Raw genomic sequence first — 16,401 nt, 5'->3', positions numbered from 1 at the left:
TTTTTTAAATGTGCACCATTGTGTTTAAAAAGCACATTTATTTATTTATTTGGGTTTATATCCCATCCTCCCAGAAGAGCTCAGAACGAGTTACAAGTTTAAATATATAATAAAGTATATTTATGCAAAGTTTATTTATTTTATTATTTATATATCATTTATAGCCTAAGTCATGGGTGTCCAACCTTTTGGCTTCCCTGGGCCGCATTGGCCAAAAAAAAATGTTTATGGGGCCGCACAAACATGCAAATGCTGCAGCAAGACAGAGGAGGGAGCCGGCAAGACGGTAAACACCCAGGTGCAGCAGAGGAAAACATTGCATCGCCCTCGACCGGGGCCACACAAAATACCTCACTGGGCTGCATGCGGCCCTTGGGCCACAGGTTGGACACCCCTGGCCTAAGTGGTTTACATTCAGGTACTTAAGCATTTTTCCCTATCTGTCCTGGTGGGCTCACACTCTACCTAATATACCTGGGGCAATGGAGGGGTTAAGTGACTTGCCCATGGTCACAAGGAGCAGCATGGGATTTGAACCCTCAATCTCAGGGTGCTGAGGCTGTAGCTCTAACCACAATTTCACACACTTCTATACTGCTACTAATGACTGGATAGTCAACTCAGAGTAGTTTACATGAGTTTCTACAATGGTGTTTCTATGCATGAGTTTCATTAATGGTGTTATTATACATGTGGTATAATTTATGAGCTTCTATAATGATGTTACAGTACATGAGCTTCAGAGCTTCAGTTATGGTGATACAATACATGAGATACATTTTATGAGTTTTTATGATGTTTCGATACAAAGCTTCAGTAATGATGTTATATTGCATAATAGTGTTACAATACATGAGCAATGGATATGAGCTTTAGCACAGAATTAGGATGTTTCTGTGATGGTTATCATGTGATGGCAAACACAGCATGACAGAACATTGTCTGACAAAAAAGGCAAAACATAGTTACCAAGCATATTAATTCCTTTAGAGAATAGGCTCTCTCTGCCTGCCCTTGGGGTTCCTAAATGGAGGCCTCCAAAATATATCCAATGTAATGTAGATGGTAGCCTTAGAATAACAGTGGAATCACTCTACAACTCAGTAAACAAATGAAAAGTAATATATTAAAAAGAAGTTTTTTGACTAATGAATGAGAAATTGACCCTAAAATATTGATGGTGCTGATTGCCAATAGCTACAGGTGCAGTGGTAATACAGAGCTGCTGTAGGTATAGCTGAGCAGTTTTAATGTACGTAGGACCATTTTTTTTATTTTGCTGACCTAAATGAAATGCTCAGCTGTATGGAAAATGGTGACAAAAATTGTAAAAGGGTAGGATGACTTCCCTATGAGGAAAGGCTAAAGTGGCTATGGCTCTTCAGCTTCAAGAGCAGGGTCCTCAGGACATAAATTTATCTCTCATTACTGCTTGAAACAGAATTCAAGAAGAAATGGAAGCCGAGTTGAGGCGGGAATGCAAAAACGGTAACACCATTGTTATGGGAGACTTCAACTATCCCGGGATAGACTGGAGTCTTGGAAACTCAAAATGCGCTAGGGAAACAGGATTCCCGGAGGTTATACAGGACTGTTTCATGGAGCTTCTTGTCAAAGAACCGATGAGAGGGAATGCCACTCTGGACCTAATCTTCAATGGGCTAAGAGGACCTGCAAAGGAAGTGGAAGTAGTGGGACCGTTAGGAAACAGCAATCACAATATGATCCAGTTCAAAGTTGAAGTAGGAATATCGAAGGGGAAGAGAACCACAGCAACAACTTTTAACTTCAAAAAAGGAAACTATGAAGCGATGAGAGTAATGGTAAGAAAGAAACTTAGGAACAGCTCAAAGAAACCGCAGACTGTAGAGCAAGCCTGGTCATTATTCAAGGACACGGTGAGCGAAGTGCAAAATCTGTATATCCCCAGATTTAGAAAAGGGTGCAAAAAGAACCAAACAAAAGACCTGGCGTGGATAACTAATGAAGTGAAGAAAGTGATAGGAGATAAGAAAAAATCATTCCAGATGTGGAAAAAGGACAAAACCGGGAAGAACTGGAAAGAGCACAGGAAGCATCAAAAAGAATGCCACCGCTTGGTTAGAAAAGCAAAAAGAGAATACGAAGAGAGGCTAGCCAGAGAAGACAAAATTTCAAACCGTTCTTCAGATATGTTAAAGGGAAGCAGCAGGCAAGGGAGGAGGTGGCACCACTGGATGAAGGAGACAGGAAGGGAGTGGTGAAGGAGGAAAAAGAAGTGGCGGATAAATTAAACATGTTCTTCTCATCAGTATTTACAAGAGAGGACACATCCAATGTGCCGGAACCTGAAAAAATCTTCAAAGGAAATCAAGCGGAAAAATTAACATCCATGAAGGTAAGCCTCGAAGACGTACTCAAGCAGATAGATAGATTAAAAACTGACAAATCTCCGGGCCCGGACGGAATTCACCCTAGGTTATTGAAAGAGCTAAAAAAGGAAATAGCAGAATTACTACAGCAGGTTTGTAATCTATCCCTGAAAACAGGGGTGATCCAGGAGGATTGGAAAATAGCAAATGTTACACCCATCTTTAAAAAAGGATCGAGAGGTGACCCGGGGAACTACAGACCGGTAAGTCTGACTTCGGTCCCGGGAAAGATGGCGGAAGCGCTGATAAAAGACAGAATCGATGAACATCTAGAAAGGAATAAACTGATGAAAACAAGCCAACATGGTTTCTACAAGAGAAGATCATGCCAAACGAACTTATTACACTTCTTCAAAGGAATTAACAAACAAATGGACAAAGGGGACCCCATAGACATCGTATACTTAGATTTCCAAAAAGCCTTCGACAAGGTACCCCACGAACGCCTACTACAGAAACTGAGGAACCATGGGGTGGAAGGGGAGGTGCATAGATGGATTAAAAATTGGTTGGCGGGTAGGAAGCAAAGGGTAGGAGTGAAGGGCCACTACTCGGACTGGAGAAGGGTCACGAGTGGTGTTCCGCAGGGGTCGGTACTCAGACCGCTGCTGTTCAATGTATTAATTAATGACCTAGAAACAGGGACGAAGTGCGAAGTTATAAAATTTGCAGAAGACACAAAACTTTTTAGTGGGGTTAGGACTAAAGAGGACTGTGAAGATTTACAAAGGGACCTGAACAAACTGGGAGAGTGGGCAAATAAATGGCAGATGAACTTTAATGTAGAGAAATGTAAAGTCTTGCATATAGGGAACAGAAACCCGACGTACAGCTATACAATGGGAGGGCTGGTAATGGATGAAAGTAGCCTAGAGAAGGACTTAAGGGTACTGGTGGACAAAACAATCAAGCCGTCGGCACAGTGCACAGCAGCCTCTAAGAAGGCAAACAGAATGCTAGGTATTATCAAGAAAGGTATTACAACCAGAACAAAGGAAGTTATCCTGCCGTTGTATCGGGCGATGGTGCGCCCGTATCTGGAGTACTGCGTCCAATATTGGTCGCCGTACCTTAAAAAGGATACAGCGATACTCGAGAGGGTACAGAAAAGAGCAATGAGATTGATAAAAGGTATGGAAAACTTTTCATATGCTGAAAGATTAGAGAAACTGGGGCTCTTTTCCCTGGAGAAGCAAAGGCTTAGAGGGGACATGATAGAGACTTACAAGATCATGAAGGGCATAGAGAAAGTGGAGAGGGACAGATTCTTCAAACTTTCAAAAACTACAAGAACGAGAGGGCATTTGGAGAAATTAAGAGGGGACAGATTCAGAACCAATGCTAGGACGTTCTTCTTTACCTCATGGGTGGTGGACACCTGGAATGCGCTTCCAGAGGGTGTGATAGGACAGAGTACAGTATTAGGTTTCAAGAAGGGATTGGATGATTTCCTGACGGAAAAGGGGATTGAAGGTATAGAGGATTACTATACAGGTCTTGGACCTGATGGGCCGCCACGCGAGCGGACTGCTGGGCGTGATGGACCTCTGGTCTGACCCAGCAGAGGCAATGCTAATATTCTTATGACAGTCAGTTTGAACAAGCCCTGCAAAATATTTTCACTTTCTGAGTTTCAACTTTCCCTCTGACTCTTTTGGTTTTGCTAGACTCATGATAAACTCTCCTGGAGTCATGATCTGGCAACTAGTGTGTCCTACATGTGAGAATATAATGCCTGCTTGTCCTCAGAGAAAACTAAGATACTTACCTGTAGTAGATGTTCTCCGAGAACAGCAGACATAGATGTATGTATTCTCACAATCTGTCCACCTCTCCTAGTTCGCTTCTTAGCTTTTTTACTGTACTGATGGTCCCTTATTTCAACGTCAGGCAGGAAGGCATCTGCATGCAAATGATGGGGGCACTGCCTCAAAGATTTAAGGTGACAGTACCCTTGGAAGTGACTGCATCAGACTGCATTAATGATGTCACCCACATATGAGAATATATGCCTGCTGTCCTCAAAGAACACTTGCTATAGGGCAGGGGTGCCCAACACGTTGATCGCGATCGACCAGTAGCTCAGGAAGGCAACGCGAGTCGATCGCGGAGCCCATCCCGGGCTCCGTGATAGACTTGTGTTGCCGTCCTGATCTACTGGGCCGATCAGCCTTCCTCTCCAGTGTTCTCTCTAGGGCCTTTTAGCTGGGCGGTCCGCCCAGCTATCATCTGCTGCTGCCGCCACTGCTGAACATTAAAAAAAAACAAAAAAAACCGGCTTGGAGATTTCAGCCCGTAGCGAACTTATGCTCCGTGGCTCTAACGTGTGCGTGCCGGCTTCCCTTCTCTTCCCTCAGAAACCGGAAGTTATGTCCCGGGGGGGAAGGGGGGGAGAGAAGGGAAGCCGGCACGCACATGTTGAGAGCCCTGAAGCAAGCGTTCGCTATGGGCTAAGGCGGGAGACAGGTTAGTGAAGCATTTGCTCTTCTTGCTGCCGGATCCTGCCTACTTTCTGTTTCCGCGAAGGCAGGACCCGGCAGCATTTCCCCCAATAGGTCGATCGTGATCTTGGGCCAATCAGCCTTCCTCTCCCCGACGGCAGAATTGACGTCGGGGAGAGGAATGCTGGTCGGCCGAAACAGGGACAGCTTGGGGCGGTGGCGGCTTTCGGGCCTGTTATTGGTGGCGGTTTGGGTCCTGGTCCCCGATGGCAGTGGCTTGGGAGAGGGCAGGGAGAAAGAAAGAAAAAGGGCAGGCAGGGAGACAGAAGGAAAGAAGAGAAACAGAAAAAAAAGAAAGGGAGGCAGAGAGAAAGAAAGGGCAGGGAAGAGGAAGGAAAAGTTGGGGGAAGGAATGAGGTCTGGAGGAGAGGAAGCATACAGGCTAAAAGAAGGGAAGAAAGATTGGATGCACAGTCAGAAGAAGAAAGTGCAACCAGAGACTCATGAAATCACCAGACAAGGTAGGAAAAATGATTTTATTTTAAATTTAGTGATCAAAATGTGTCTGAATTTATATCTGCTGTCTATATTTTACACTAAAGTCCCCTTTTACTAAACCGCAATAGTTTTTTAGCGCAGGGAGCCTATGAGCGTCGAGAGCAGCGCTGGGCATTCAGCGCAGCTCCCTGCGCTCTAAAAACTGCTATCGTGGTTTAGTAAAAAGGGAGGGGGTAAATTTGTCTATTTTTGTACGGTTGTTACTGAGGTGATAGTGCATAGAGTCATCTGCTTTGACCTCTTTGAAAAACCCTGGAATAGGAATGATAATTAACATTTTCTACGCGTACAGTGTGTGTTGTGTTTTTTTAAAAAATTTTATTGTTGGTAGATCATTTTGACTTGGTCATTTTAAAAGTAGCTCGCAAGCCCAAAAAGTGTGGGCACCCCTGCTATAGGGTAATAATAATAAAAGTTTATATACCGCAGGACTGTAAAGTTCTATGCGGTTTACAATAGTTAAAAATACTACAAATTGAGTAAAACTTACAAAGTTAAAAATAGAGAATGACATGGTGGCGGTTTAGCCGCGGGTAACCCGCCAAAAACAGGGAATGAAAATTAGCAGCCTCTGCGGGGACGGGGACAAGGCCATCACCGCCCCGTGGAGCGGTGAATGGTCTTGTCACCACAGTGAGGCATAAAGGATCGTGCGATCCCCGCAGCCCCCACCCGCCCACCCGCACGCCGGCTCGATTGTTTAACCAGCTTCCTCTCTCCACCTCACCTTAGTTTGCCAGCTTTCTTTTTCGGCGACCGGAACGCTTTCAAAAGAGCCGCGCACCCGCGGCTGCTCAGTATTCAATCTTCTGCTCTGACCCAACCGGAAACAGAGTGTTGCAGCAGAGCAGAAGATTGAACTTTGAGCAGCCGCGCATGCGCGGCTCTTTGAAAGCATGCCGGTCGCCGAAAAAGAAAACCGACAAACTAAGGAGAGCTGGAGAGCAGTAGCGTACCAAGGGGGGGGCGGGAGGGGCGAAAAAGGTAATGGCGCCAGGCCTTGGAGCACCGAGGCAGACCGCTTCTTCCCCCTCCCAGCCGAACCCCCGCTGACCCTCCTATCTCTCCCCCCCCAAGTGAACCTTTCCGACCCTCCCAGCGAAAGCAGCAAACCTCCCTCCAGTAGCATCGGCTTTCTCCTCCCTCTGCTGCATCACTGATGATGTCATCAGTGATGCGGCAGAGGGAGGAGAAAGCCGCGAAGGAGGTTTGCTGCTCTCGCTGGGAGGGTCGGAAAGGTTCACAGAGGGGGGGAGATAGGATGGTCAGCGGGGGTTCGGCTGGGAGGGGGGAGAAGCGGTCTGCCTCGTGCTCCATTACCTTCTTCGGGCAGCAGCAGCATTTACAATTCGCTGCTGTTGCCGGCTTCAGGCCTTGTTCTCTGCCGGGTCCTGCCTACTTCCTGTTTTCATGAAGACAGGACCCGACAGAGAGGAAGGCCTGAAGTGGGCAACAGCAGTGAATTGTGAGTGCTGCTGCTGCCCGATAAGTTCAGGACATCGGGGAATGAGCAGGGAGAAATCGGCTACTGGCTTGGGGGTGAGGGTAGGGAAAGAATTGTGGAAGTGGAGAAATTGGCACGATGGCTTTGTGGGGGCTAGGGGGAGAGAGAAAGAAAGGAAAAAATAAAGAGGGGGGGGGGCCAGGGGGAGAGAGAAAGAAAGGCAGAAATAAAGAGGGGTCAGGGGGAGAGAGAAAGAAAGGCAGAAATAAAGAGGGGGTCAAGAGGGAGAGAAAGAAAGGCAGAAAGAAAGAGGGCCAGGGGGAGAGAGAAATAAAGAGGGAGGCCAAGGGAAGAGAGAAAGAAAGACAGAAATAAAGAGGGGGGGTCAAGGGGGAGAGAAAGAAAGGCAGAAAGAAAGAGGAGGGCCAGGGGGAGAGAGAAATAAAGAGGGAGGCCAGGGGGAGAGAGAAAGAAAGGCAGAAATAAAGAGGGGGGCCAGGGGGAGAGAGAAAGAAAGGCAGAAATAAAGAGGGAGGCCAGGGGGAGAGAGAAAGAAAGGCAGAAATAAAGAGGGGGGCCAGGGGAAAGAGAAAGAAAGGCAGAAATAAAGAGGGGAGCCAAGGGGAGAGAGAAAGAAAGAGGGGGGGCAGGAGAAGAAAGAAGAAGGACCAGAAGAAGGACCAGAGACTCATGAAATCACCAGACAAAAAGGTAGGAAAAATGATTTTATTTTCAACTTAGTGATCAAAATGTGTCCGTTTTGAGAATTTATATCTGCTGTCTATATTTTGCACTATGGCCCCCTTTTACTAAAACGCAATAGCGTTTTTTAGCGCAGGGAACCTATGAGCGTCGAGAGCAGCGTGGTGCATTCAGCGCAGCTCCCTGCGCTAAAAACCGCTATCGCAGTTTAGTAAAAAGGGAGGGGGAATATTTGTCTATTTTTGTATAGTTGTTACTGAGGTGACATTGCATAAAGTTATCTGCCTTGACCTCTTTGAAAACCCGCGGAATATAAATGATAATTAACATTTTCTCTGCATACAGCGTGCTTTGTGTTTTTAAAATTTTATTGTTGGTAGATCATTTTGACTTGGCCACAAAGGTAAGGGGGAGGGAGGGAGGGGAGCTGCTGAAAGACATCTAGTAATCCTTGCAGGCTTGACTGTGTAGGGAATTATTTTTGTAAAATCATGTTTTGTTATGTGACTGGCATTATCTAGACTTTAATTTCTATGAATGAATAGAATGAAAATGATATAAAATTACTTGCTTGCGGGGACCGTGTGTTCCGGCTCACACAAGGAAGGAGGGGGTGAAAGGAAAAAAGTTTCTCTTCCTTGGAAATAGATTCTGAAGTGACCTCATCAAAGAAGACCAGCATCAAATGTACAAGAAATCCCTTAAACAATATCAAAAGAGCCCAAAATAGACAACTGCAACTGCCTTGAGACTCCATTATTGAAGGAATCAACTTGAAATCACAGAAGAGACAGGAAAAGGTTAAATGCCTCATGGAATCCTCAGGTACAAAACACAAACCAAATTGTGAATGAAATCAGAGCAGACAGTAAGAATTATAAAATTGATGTCATTATCCATCTGGAAAAAAAGGCGTACTAGAAATAATGCCTCAGCAATACAATTTTCAGAAGTTCTATTTGCTCATGGTAAGGGAGAAGAAAGACTACTAGTGATGGTGGGGGGACTGATAGAAGATATGAAAGAAGGGTGGTAGAAAGGAACAGATGGTAAAGGAGGGAGGGAAGGGTGGTGGTGGAAAGGAATAGAACAGACATTGAAAGAGGGTAGAGAGGAACAGACCTGAAAGGAAATGTGGAAGGCATAGTGGGGAGAAGACGCTGGAAGGGAAGAAGACAGATGCCAGACTATGGGGGAGCGGAGGGAAGAAGATGGGTGCTAGACGGGGACGGTGACGGGGCGGTGAAAGGGATGGCGGTGATGGTGACGGGGCGGTGACGGGAACGGCGGTGACGGAGCGGTGCAGAGGATGGTGGGCCGGGGACGGTGCAGTGACGGGGACAGATTTTTTCCCCGTGTCATTCTCTAGTTAAAAACTAGTAACTAAAAACCTTAAAGATCAGTTATTGTATAAGATTTTGCAAATCAGCTACCTAAGTGCTTCAAGAACAAATATGTTTTTAAGTGTCTCCTAAATTCCTTATAAGTATTAGTAAGCAAAAGCAATTTTTCCAAATCTTTACCCCATAATGTTGCCTGATACAAACAAAGATGTTGATTATATTTTTTAAGTTTACATCCTCTAACCGGTGGGGAAACAAAATTCAAGTGTGAGCTTCTCTTGTGTCTATTGGTTGAAAAAGAAAAAAGGTCAGTTATATATTTAAGAGCTAACCCAAATAAAAGCTAAAAACAGCCAAACTTAAATTTCACACACGCCTCCATTGGCAGCCAATGCAGAAGTCGATAAGAAGGTGTTACATGATCAAATTTATTCAGCCCAAAAATCAACCTGACTACTGCGTTTTGCACCAATCGTAATTGCTGCATATTCTTCTGAGAAATTGCTAAATAGGTGATATTGCGATACTTTAGTTGACTTAATATAAGGGATTGTACCAAAATTCTAAATGAAATGTCTTCATTACTGATCAGTATACCTGTACAAATTGCATATTATTGTTTTGTTTTGTATTAAAACTTCAATAAAAATTAATTGAACCTGAAAAAAAAAAAATATGCTGTAATGGACCGAAACTTCCAAAGAGTAAAAAACCCTTTCTAACCAAAGAGTCCACCTGGTCCTTCATAGTTAAACCCTGGTCCAGTATTACATCTAAAACCTTCATAATGCATTGAATAGGATAACTAAGGGCTCCTTTTACTAAACTGCGATAGCGGTTTTAGCGCATGCATTGAGCTGGCATTAGCTCTAGCCTCGGGTTTAGCGCACGCTAAAATTCTGCACGCGCTTAAAACGCTATCGCAGCTTAGTAAAAGGAGCCCTAAGCTTATTGATACACAATGATGTGATGGGTGTGATGAAGCTACAAAAAAAATTTTTTTTCTGAATTAAGTTTCAGTCTAAAATTAGTCATTCATTGCTTCATCAAATTTAATACCGCTGTTGCTTTAGGGATGATTTCAGAGAGAGAGGTAGCGAATGGAATAATGATCGTAAAATCATCTGCGTAACTAAATGCTTTTATCCCCAATTGGGACAATTGCTCACCTAATGATGACATATAGACATTAAAAAGCAATGGGGATAATGGTGACCCCTGCGTAACACCAGATGGATTACTCCAAGTACCAGAAAGATCATAGTTAAAACGTACTTGATAGGTGCGAGAAATAAGAAAACCTCGAAACCAGTCCAACATCTCTCCTCTGATACCAATTGCATCTAAGCAATGTAACAATTTCCCGTGGTCCATTAAATCAAAGGCAGAACTCATATCAAATTGCATAATCAGGGCATTAAGGCCCCTACTGAGTAGGAGACATAAATTACCGTATATACTCAAATATAAAGTGGGATTTTGGGGCCAAAATATTCGAGCCAATACACCACCCCTTCCAAATGTTTTGCAGGCCACTGCTGCCGTTCACCCTGCTGCCCTCCCTGTCCTAGACTCAGGCTCATACCTCTACTGATGATCGTCAGTGGAGGTGCAGCAGGCAGGAGTGAATTTTCCAAGTTCCTGCCCCGCTGTTAACTGGCTACAGTGTCTTTGGCCGCTGAGAAGAAGCATGAGCAGGTGCGCGATTTTGTGCTGCTGCTCAGTGCTGAGCGGCTTCCTTAATGGTTCCCACAAGAATTCTAATTCCTTATTACTAATTTTACAGGATAAAATTTCCAAATGATTAGTCATTTTGGAATCTAATAGATCATATTCAAATCCTCCCTTTAGAATAACTACCAATCTAAACTAAACTAAAACTTAGCCTTATATACCAGGTCTTCAACCTTGGGAAGCATCTCGGCTTAGCATATACATTTTAAAATTAGCTGGTAGAAGATCATTTATAATTGGATCTTCATCAGACAATAGCCAGGTTTCCGTTAGAAAAAGACAGACTATTTGCTTGCTGATGATCCAATCTTTAATTTAAAAAGCTTTATTCCTAACAGATCTAGGGTATCTTCATTTTTTTCAGTCCTCCACATACAGTACATCAGAACTTACGTTCTCCACACAGTAGAATTTGTCTCTTTAGCTGTTCTGTGTCACAGGAGAATCGCGCAGATCTACCCAGTTCCTCATCATATTTCCGTTCACTGACAAAATGCTGGGAAACAGAAAGAAAATCTAAGTTTCAAACTTTCAGACCACTACCATTTTCTTACTTAAAAAATACTTGCTTTTTGTGCTTTAATAATACTTTCAGGTATTTTAATATCTGTACCAACAACCCCCCCCCCCCCTCCCCCCAATATGTCACTCTTCTTCTCTAGGGCTTAAATATTTGAGGCTGGATTTATTAAAGTGCACTTCCAAATTAGCACATTCTAATGTCATTTATGTGCATTATTATTAAATAGGTCTTTCTGCATAAAGGAGACTGATGCAGAGATCATTGAGGTAGAACTGGTTCAGCACTTACACATGCAAAATCCAGAATGATGTCATTCTTTTATTGAACATTTTCCTTAGCAAAATAACTTCTTGTAACGCCCATGCCGCCATACAGATGTGTATGTTTGATGACGCTGAAGGTGTTTATAAAAGGCTCTGTATTCAGCAAGTCTTTCATAAAATACTAGAAGTTTTCTGAATGATGTAACATCTTATTTCATGTAACATGTTTAGTTTTATAACTTTTTGTAAACTGCGTTGAACTTCTGGTTACGCAGTCAATAAGCACAATGTTATGTTATGTTAAGTACCCATTTTCCAACCTAGATGCCCTATTCAAAGTGATTCTTATAATATCGCATCATCTAAACAACATCTAAAAGATCCAGTTCAGAGATGTTTTGTGTTAGCATGGAATTGGAATATAGTTGAACTATGTTGAGTTTATAAGGCAGCCATCTGTTTATACTGGAAAAAAAGTTTGCATAGAATTATCCAAGACAAACCTTAATTTCAGCCCTGAGTTCAGCCAGTTGGTTTTCAGTCATTTGGCTTGCCAGATCTGTCATTCTCTTCAACTCTTCAGCTTTTTTCTGGCGAGCAGTTAGTATTTGCACTGAGGGGAAAAAAAAGTACTAATGCATTACTGCTGTCTGCATATAAAAATTTGTTTAATATTTACATAATTCTATTTATACTTTCCACATATAAAAACCTTAAGCTATGCAAAATTACTTGCAAAAGCTAAAGTATTACAATTACCATAGTGACAAAGCAAACTATTTTTAAAGACTAATCTAATGATTTAGGGCAGACAATTTTATTAATGCTTTCAAAGATTTACTGGTTCCTGTGAAAGAACTATATTATCTTTTCTTAAATTTCTGTTCATTATTCAGTACATACATATTTAGGACACCAGATGTTGCACATGAGGTTATAACAGAGCCTTTTTTTTTTACAGTCAGTATAGGTTCCAATTCTGTGAAGGGAGATGAGGTAAATGCCATTTTGGGTGATCTCTGTTGCCAACAACATCAGGTATTCAAGTTTTCCACAACAGAACCCATTGTAAAAGGGTTATTTAGGAGAAAATCAATACTGACAATTTATTTGTTTTGGTGGAATAAAAATATCCAGGGCACACAGTAGATAAAGCCACCATCAGTGTGGAGTGTGTGGCGCAGTGGTTGGATCTACAGCCTCAGCACCCTGGGGTTGTGGGTTCAAACCCCGCGCTGCTCCTTGTGACCCTGGGCAAGTCACTTAATCCTCCATAGCCCCAGGTATGTTAGATAGATTGTGAGCCCACCGGGACAGATAGGGAAAATGCTTGAGTGCCTGATTGTAAAAAAACCGCTTAGATAACCTTGATAGGCGGTATATAAAATCCTAATAATAATAATAATAATAATCAGTGATCCATGGATATCCTTCAGTCTGCCCCTCCCCCAAACTAGTCCACAGGGTGCTATGTACTTCACCATGAATCATTCTGAGATGACCTTAGTTTTCTCTAAGCAATTCCCATATGTCATATTTCTTTTCTTTGCATGGAAATTTATAGGAGCAAATATGTGGCACCATTTATCATTGTTTCTATGTGGGTTGTATAATGTATGGTTTGAATTATAGCTAGAACACAATTCCGGCTCTTAGTACAATCCCTAGTCCTAGGCCTTTTAGACTATTGCAACATTCTCTACCTCCCCTGCCCAGCAACAATGATAAAACAACTACAAACAATCCAAAACACAGCACTGAGACTTATCTTTTCATTAAGGAAACATGACCGCATCACAGAGGCATACCTCAACTCACACTGGCTCCCAATTCCGGCAAGAATACTATTCAGATTCTACTGTCTACTATTTAAAACCATAAACGGCAACAGCCCAACCTACCTGAACAACTGCCTCATCCAACTACATCAACTAGACATAGGAAAACCCACACTCCATTCACTCACCCCCCAATTAAAGAAGTCAAATGGAAAAAAACTATATGATGGCCTCCTAGCCACACAAGTAGCAAAACTCGACAACCAAATCTCCAATCTACTAATTATGACCCTAGACTACAAAACATTCAGCAAAGAAATAAAGATTCTACTTTTCAAGTAATTCCTGCAAACAACTTAATACCGCTAGCTCCTTCCCACTTCCCAATACCTTCCCAATTCCCCAAAGCAACCTCGTCTACTCTTTATCTCCTCTAGAAATTACCAGATATCTGCCTTGAACCACAAGGCAATGGCGGAATAGAAATCTCTAATGTAATATAATGTAATTATAGATGTGAATTTGTAAATAACTGTCTCTCAGTACCACCAAGAATTGGAGGAACCGAAGCTCAAAATCCCCAAATTTGCTGGATAAGTAACCATGAGGAAATGAAAGATAAAGGTGGTTGACAATTCTTTTCTGAAGGGTATAAAGGTGTCCATCAGCTGACTAAATATGATGTCCTAGGAGGCGTGCTCTCTGCCAGGTGCCGAGATTCAAGATACTATGGACAGCTTGCAAGATTCCTCAAGCCTACTAAATATTATCTGATATTGCTCAACCATGCTGGCACTAATAGATACTGTTCTGCATGCATCAAAAATGACTTTGTGGCTCTGGGAGAGAAGGTGAAGCAGATAGGTGTGCAGGTATTCTTTACAATTTTCCCTGTGAAGGGTAAAGGCCAAAGCAGAAACAAATTTATGGTTGTGCGGATGGTGTCATCAAGAGTGTTTCAACTTCCTGGACCATGGGATGATTTTCCAAGGGCTACTGAGCAGAGATGATGTCAATCTATCAAAAAGAGGAAGATGTGTCTTCAGCAGCAGACTGGTTAACTTACATAAGAGGGTCTTAAAACAGAATTGTTTTGGCTGGGTGATCAAAGCCCCCAAGTAAGTATAAGCCCTCTGGTAAGTGAAACATTAAGTACCTCTTCATAAATGGGAAAAACATGCAACATCTGGAAAGCAGTGTGCACTAATGCACAAAGCATGACAAATAAGATTTTGGATTTGAAGACCATGATGGAAGAGGCTGATTTTGATATAGTGGCAATCACAAAGATGTGGTTCATGGAGAACCATGACTGGAATGTAGTTTTATTGGGCTATAATCTGTTCAAGAAAGACTAGATAGGAAGAAAGGAAGAGAAAATTACATTAAATGTTAAAGACAATATTAAATTGACAGATTTGCTACACTTACAGGGTAAGGAAGAGACACTGTGGGTCAATCTGGAAACTAAACTAAACTAAACTAAATCTTGGGTTTATATACCGCACCATCTCCACATTTGTGGAGCTCGGCACGGTTTACAAGAATTGTAATGAGAAAGGAACTCTGAGGGAGGGATGGGTGAGGATCAGAGGGCAGGGATATCAGAAGAGGAGGGGGTGTTAGGTTTTTGAGAAAAGCCAGGTTTTCAGATGTTTACGGAAGGGTTCGAGGGCGCTCAGGTTCCGAAGAGGGGAGGCAAGGCTATTCCAGAGCTCGATGAATCTGAAGAGGAGGGAGGTCCCCAGGAAAGAGGAAATGAAAAATGTATATATATCAGTGTAATATATAGGTCACATTTACAAACAGAAGAAGTAGACAGAACATATGCAGGTAAGGCTAGACTCAAATAGACCACTGGTCTTTGACCTAAGGGCTGCCATGTGAGCAGACTGCTGGGCGCGATGGACCACTGGTCTGACCCAGCAGTGGCAAATCTTTTGCTCTTATGACATTTAAAATATAGCTTTGAAAGGGGAAAAAAACCTTAATAAGTGATTTTAATATGCCACATGTTGACTGGAGTATCCTCTTTGTTAGGTCATCTATAAGTAGAGAGATCCTAGATTCTCTACAGGGAAAACTGTTGCAGCAGGTGGTGATGGCACCCACGCAGAAGAATGGGGCATTACTGATTCTATAAAAGGCGCCAAAATTGGCAGGCACCAGGTAAATGGCATCTACTGTGTGTCATTCAAAGTTAGGCATCATTTACAGAATCATGCTGGTAGGCATCAAAACTTAGGCGCTGGTATATTAAGCCAATGTTCTCTTGGCCTAAAATATCAGCATCCAACTCAATCCATGCCCAAACTCCACCCCTAACCATGCCTGCTTTTCAGGTAGGCATAGGTAGGCACCAGTAGGCGCCTCAGTGTAGATGCCTAAATGGCTTCTACCAAGTTCGGCGCCTACACAAAAATTAATTTTTTTAATCTTTTTTTTTAATTATACTGTTCAATTAACAGTGATGATTGAACAAATTTAAAAATGAAGTTAGGTTCCTAGATTGGCTAGGTGTGCCAATTTAGGTGCCTAACAGCTGGTACTTTTATAGAATCAGGACCTTAATGCTTATGAATGGGGAAAGCATTTCTGATATAATGTGTGACCATCTGGCATTCAATGACAACCAGCTGTGGTTCAATATTAAGAGAGATGTGGAGAGGGTTCATTCATAAGTAAAGGTTCTTGACTTCAGAAACCTATTTTTTCAGATGGTGGATTACCCCAAAGATTTGTTGGCTGGAAAGAAAAATTTGAAATAAGTAGGAAAGCAGTGTGTATTTTAAGAGCAACAAAACATTTTGTAAGAAAAGTATACAAAAGTAAGAAGAAAAGAGGCCACTTTGGTTCTCAAAACTAATAGCTGAAAAAGCAAGGAAAAAAAGGTTAGTCTTCATAAACTACAAGAGATCGTACAGGTGGCAATATCCAGTAAAGCAAATAAAGCTGGTAAGGTAATCAGGAAAACAAAGATGCAAATGTAAGAAATATTAACCAATACAGTAAAACTGGGGAACCAAGATATTTTTAGATATGCTAATGATAGGAGCAAGTAAAAAAGTGGCATTGTAAGACTGAAGGGGGTGTTCATGGGCAGAACGAACATTTACAGAATACCAGAATAGTGTTAAGTTACACGCTACAGTGCTTATTTAGATGCACACATATACATCTGCTATTGACATAGGGGAAATTCTG

At 42.4% G+C, this 16,401-nt stretch overlaps 1 protein-coding gene across 4 annotated transcripts in view; it reads right to left on the bottom strand.

Annotated features, from left to right (window-relative positions):
• The window catches only part of SPATS2L (spermatogenesis associated serine rich 2 like), a 155,160-nt gene that overhangs the window by 20,347 nt on the left and 118,412 nt on the right, over positions 1-16,401 (bottom strand). For all 4 annotated transcript variants that reach the window (XM_033947028.1, XM_033947032.1, XM_033947029.1 and 1 more), the window contains 2 exons: positions 11,923-12,032; positions 11,027-11,129 (listed from right to left, as the gene is read on the bottom strand). In XM_033947028.1, coding sequence (XP_033802919.1) covers positions 11,027-11,129; positions 11,923-12,032 — 213 coding nt within the window. The remainder of the gene's footprint in view (positions 1-11,026; positions 11,130-11,922; positions 12,033-16,401) is intronic.

The sequence above is a fragment of the Geotrypetes seraphini genome, chromosome 5 (assembly GCF_902459505.1).
Source record: "Geotrypetes seraphini chromosome 5, aGeoSer1.1, whole genome shotgun sequence".
In the NCBI taxonomy this organism is placed as follows: Eukaryota; Metazoa; Chordata; class Amphibia; order Gymnophiona; family Dermophiidae; genus Geotrypetes; species Geotrypetes seraphini.
Note: the sequence above shows the minus strand (reverse complement) of the source record. Positions and strands in the feature narration are given on the sequence as shown.